Genomic DNA, 2746 nt, shown 5'->3' with positions numbered 1-2746 from the left:
CAAGGCAAAACAAGTGGCGAAGAAGGTGGCGCAACGCGCGGTGGGCCCCGCCCAAGAGGCGAAGAGGGCGGCAAGCAGGCCAGCAGTAGCCCCGAGGACATCGAAGCCTGCAGCCGCGAAGCCCAACGAGAAGAGGAGGGTCAGGGTCCCGCGTCAACCGAGGACAGCGGCGGTGACCCTGACCGTGGCACCTGGGAGTGAATCCTCATACTCCCAGGTGCTGAAGAAGGCGCGAGAGGCGATCCCCCCGAAGCAGCTGACGGAGATGGGGATCGCCGAAGTCAAGATCCGAAAGGCAGCCACCGGGGGTTTAGTACTCGGAATCCCCGGCCAAGAAAATAAGGCGAAAGCTGCAAATTTGGCAGGCAAACTGCGCGAGGTGTTCCGTGAGTCGGAAGTACGGGTAGCGAACCCAACGAAGACGGCAGAGATTCGATTGCTAAATCTCGACGATTCAATCGAAAGAGAGGAAGTGGCCCAGGTCCTGGCGGAGCTAGGAGAGTGCTCCGCCGAGGACATCAAGGTTGGAGAGATAAGAAGGGGCCGAAACGCATTAGGAACAGTTTGGGTCCGATGCCCCCTTCCTGTGGCCAAGAAAGCGGAGGTGGCGGGCAGAGTGCGCATAGGATGGATATCGGCCAGGGTAGAGGTGCTAGCCAGCCGGCCAATGCACTGCTACCGCTGCCTCCAGAGGGGGCACACGGCCCAGCAGTGTGGCGAAGAGGTCGACAGGTCGACAAGATGCTACGCGTGCGGAGAGGGGGGGCACAGAGCTTCAAACTGCCAAAACAAGTTGAAGTGCCCCCTCTGCAGCGATCTGGGGCGTCCTAGTGCACATCGCCTTGGTTCAGCGGCATGTGCACCGCCGATGAGGAGGAAGAGGGCGGCTGCACCGGCATCAGCATCATCCGGGGCCGCAGAACCTGAAAAAGAAAAAGAGACAATTAGTGTGGCACTTAGTGAGCAGACAGCCACAGGGGGCGCAACAGAACAGCCTGCAAGACAGACAGAGCAGAGCGCCATGGAGGTGGCGGACGAGGCTGTATAGTGATGGGGCCATTGAGCCCCATTCTACAAGGTAACGCGAACCACTCGGCGGGGGCCCAGGACGTCTTCCTGCACACCCTCGCCGAGTGGGACTGTACGTTGGGGGTGATAGCGGAACCCTACCGCGTCCCGGACCAGCCTCACTGGTTCGCGGACGCGGAGGGCCGCAACGCGACGATCGCGATCGTTTCACGCGCGAAGTCCGGCTCCCCCCCCTGTACCGCGATTGCAGCGGGAAGGGGAGCCGTTGCTGTTAGATGGGGGGATGTAGCGGTGGTGGGCGTCTACGCACCACCCAGCTGGCCTCTCGCAGAGTACGAGGAGTTGTTGGATAGGGTGGGGCAGTTAGCGTCGCGTTGCCCCACCCAGCGCGTTCTGGTCCTCGGGGACTTCAACGCGAAGGCTCGCGAGTGGGGTTCCCCGAGGACCGACGCGAGAGGCCAGGTAACCCTGGATTGGGCGGCGGCGCAAGGGCTCCTGTTGCTCAACAGGGGCTCGGCGAGCACATGCGTGCGGCCTCAGGGAGAGTCTGTGGTGGACTTGTCCTGGGGCTCCCCTGCGGTCGCGCGCATGGTTGCGAGCTGGCGGGTCGAGGAGGAGACTGAAACATTAAGCGATCATCTCTTTATTAGGATAAAGTTCTCCTCCGAAACCCGGCGCCGCCGGGGTGGACGCCCACCGCCGAAAAGATGGGCGCTGAGGAGGCTAGATCAGGATATGATGGTGGCTGCGGCCCTCGCGGTTAGCTGGCCGGCTTCTCCGGCTGGGGAGGTCGCGGACGTCGAGGGCGAGGCTCAGTGGTTCCGGGGCACCATGCAGGATATCTGCGACGTAGCGATGCCCCGGGCCACCCCTTGCCCGCGTCGGGCGGCGTACTGGTGGACGGGGGAGATAGCGCAATTGCGCGCAGCATGTCTGCCATTGCGTCGCCAGTATTTGCGCGCCCGACGGAGACGCAACCGCGACCCCGCGAGGGAGCAGCAACTTTGGAGCTGCTACCGGGAGGGGGTAGCGGCTTACAAGAAAGCCATCAGGGAGTCCAAGGATCGAGCCTGGGACGAGTTCCTCGGCTCTCTTGAGCGGGACCGGTGGGGGCGGCCTTATAAGTTAGTTATGGGTAAACTTAGGCCATACGCCCCGCCGGTTACGGAGAGCCTCGACCCCCAGCTACTGGAGCGCGTCGTGGAAACTTTATTTCCGCGAGACGTCGATCCACCGGCGCGCTCCGGGTCGTCGGCCCACCTTCAGTGGACCGACGATATGGGGGTCTCGGACGAGGAGCTCGTCTATGCCGTCAAGAGGGTCAGTGCACGCAACACTGCACCAGGCCCTGACGGCATCCCGGGCCGGGCTTGGGCCTTGGCACTCCCATTTTTGGGTGACCGACTCAGGGGCCTCTTCAGCGCCTGCTTGAAGCAGGGTACGTTTCCCCAATTGTGGAAGCGGGGACGGCTGGTCCTCCTAAAGAAGGAGGGCAAACCCGAAGGGGAGCCCTCGGCGTACCGGCCGATCATTTTGCTAGATGTGGTGGGCAAAATATTTGAAACAATCATTGCGCGTAGGCTCACCGATCACCTCTCCGGAGATGGTCCCGACGTGGCCGACTGGCAGTTCGGTTTTAGAAAGGGTAGAGGCACGATTGACGCGATACAGCGTGTAAGGGATATCGCCCAGTCGGCCACGTCAAGGGGCGGGGTGG

The 2746-nt window shown here is 62.5% G+C and overlaps 1 protein-coding gene across 1 annotated transcript; it reads left to right on the top strand.

The window, feature by feature from the left end:
- Positions 1-1050: 1050 nt before the first annotated feature.
- LOC143264182 (uncharacterized) lies at positions 1051-1793 on the top strand. The gene is made up of 2 exons (XM_076530096.1): positions 1051-1620; positions 1680-1793. The coding sequence occupies exons 1-2, from the start codon at positions 1051-1053 to the stop codon at positions 1791-1793; spliced, it is 684 nt and encodes a 227-aa protein (XP_076386211.1).
- The last annotated feature ends 953 nt before the right edge of the window (positions 1794-2746 follow it).

The sequence above is a fragment of the Megachile rotundata genome, chromosome 1, assembly GCF_050947335.1.
Source record: "Megachile rotundata isolate GNS110a chromosome 1, iyMegRotu1, whole genome shotgun sequence".
In the NCBI taxonomy this organism is placed as follows: Eukaryota; Metazoa; Arthropoda; class Insecta; order Hymenoptera; family Megachilidae; genus Megachile; species Megachile rotundata.
Note: the sequence above shows the minus strand (reverse complement) of the source record. Positions and strands in the feature narration are given on the sequence as shown.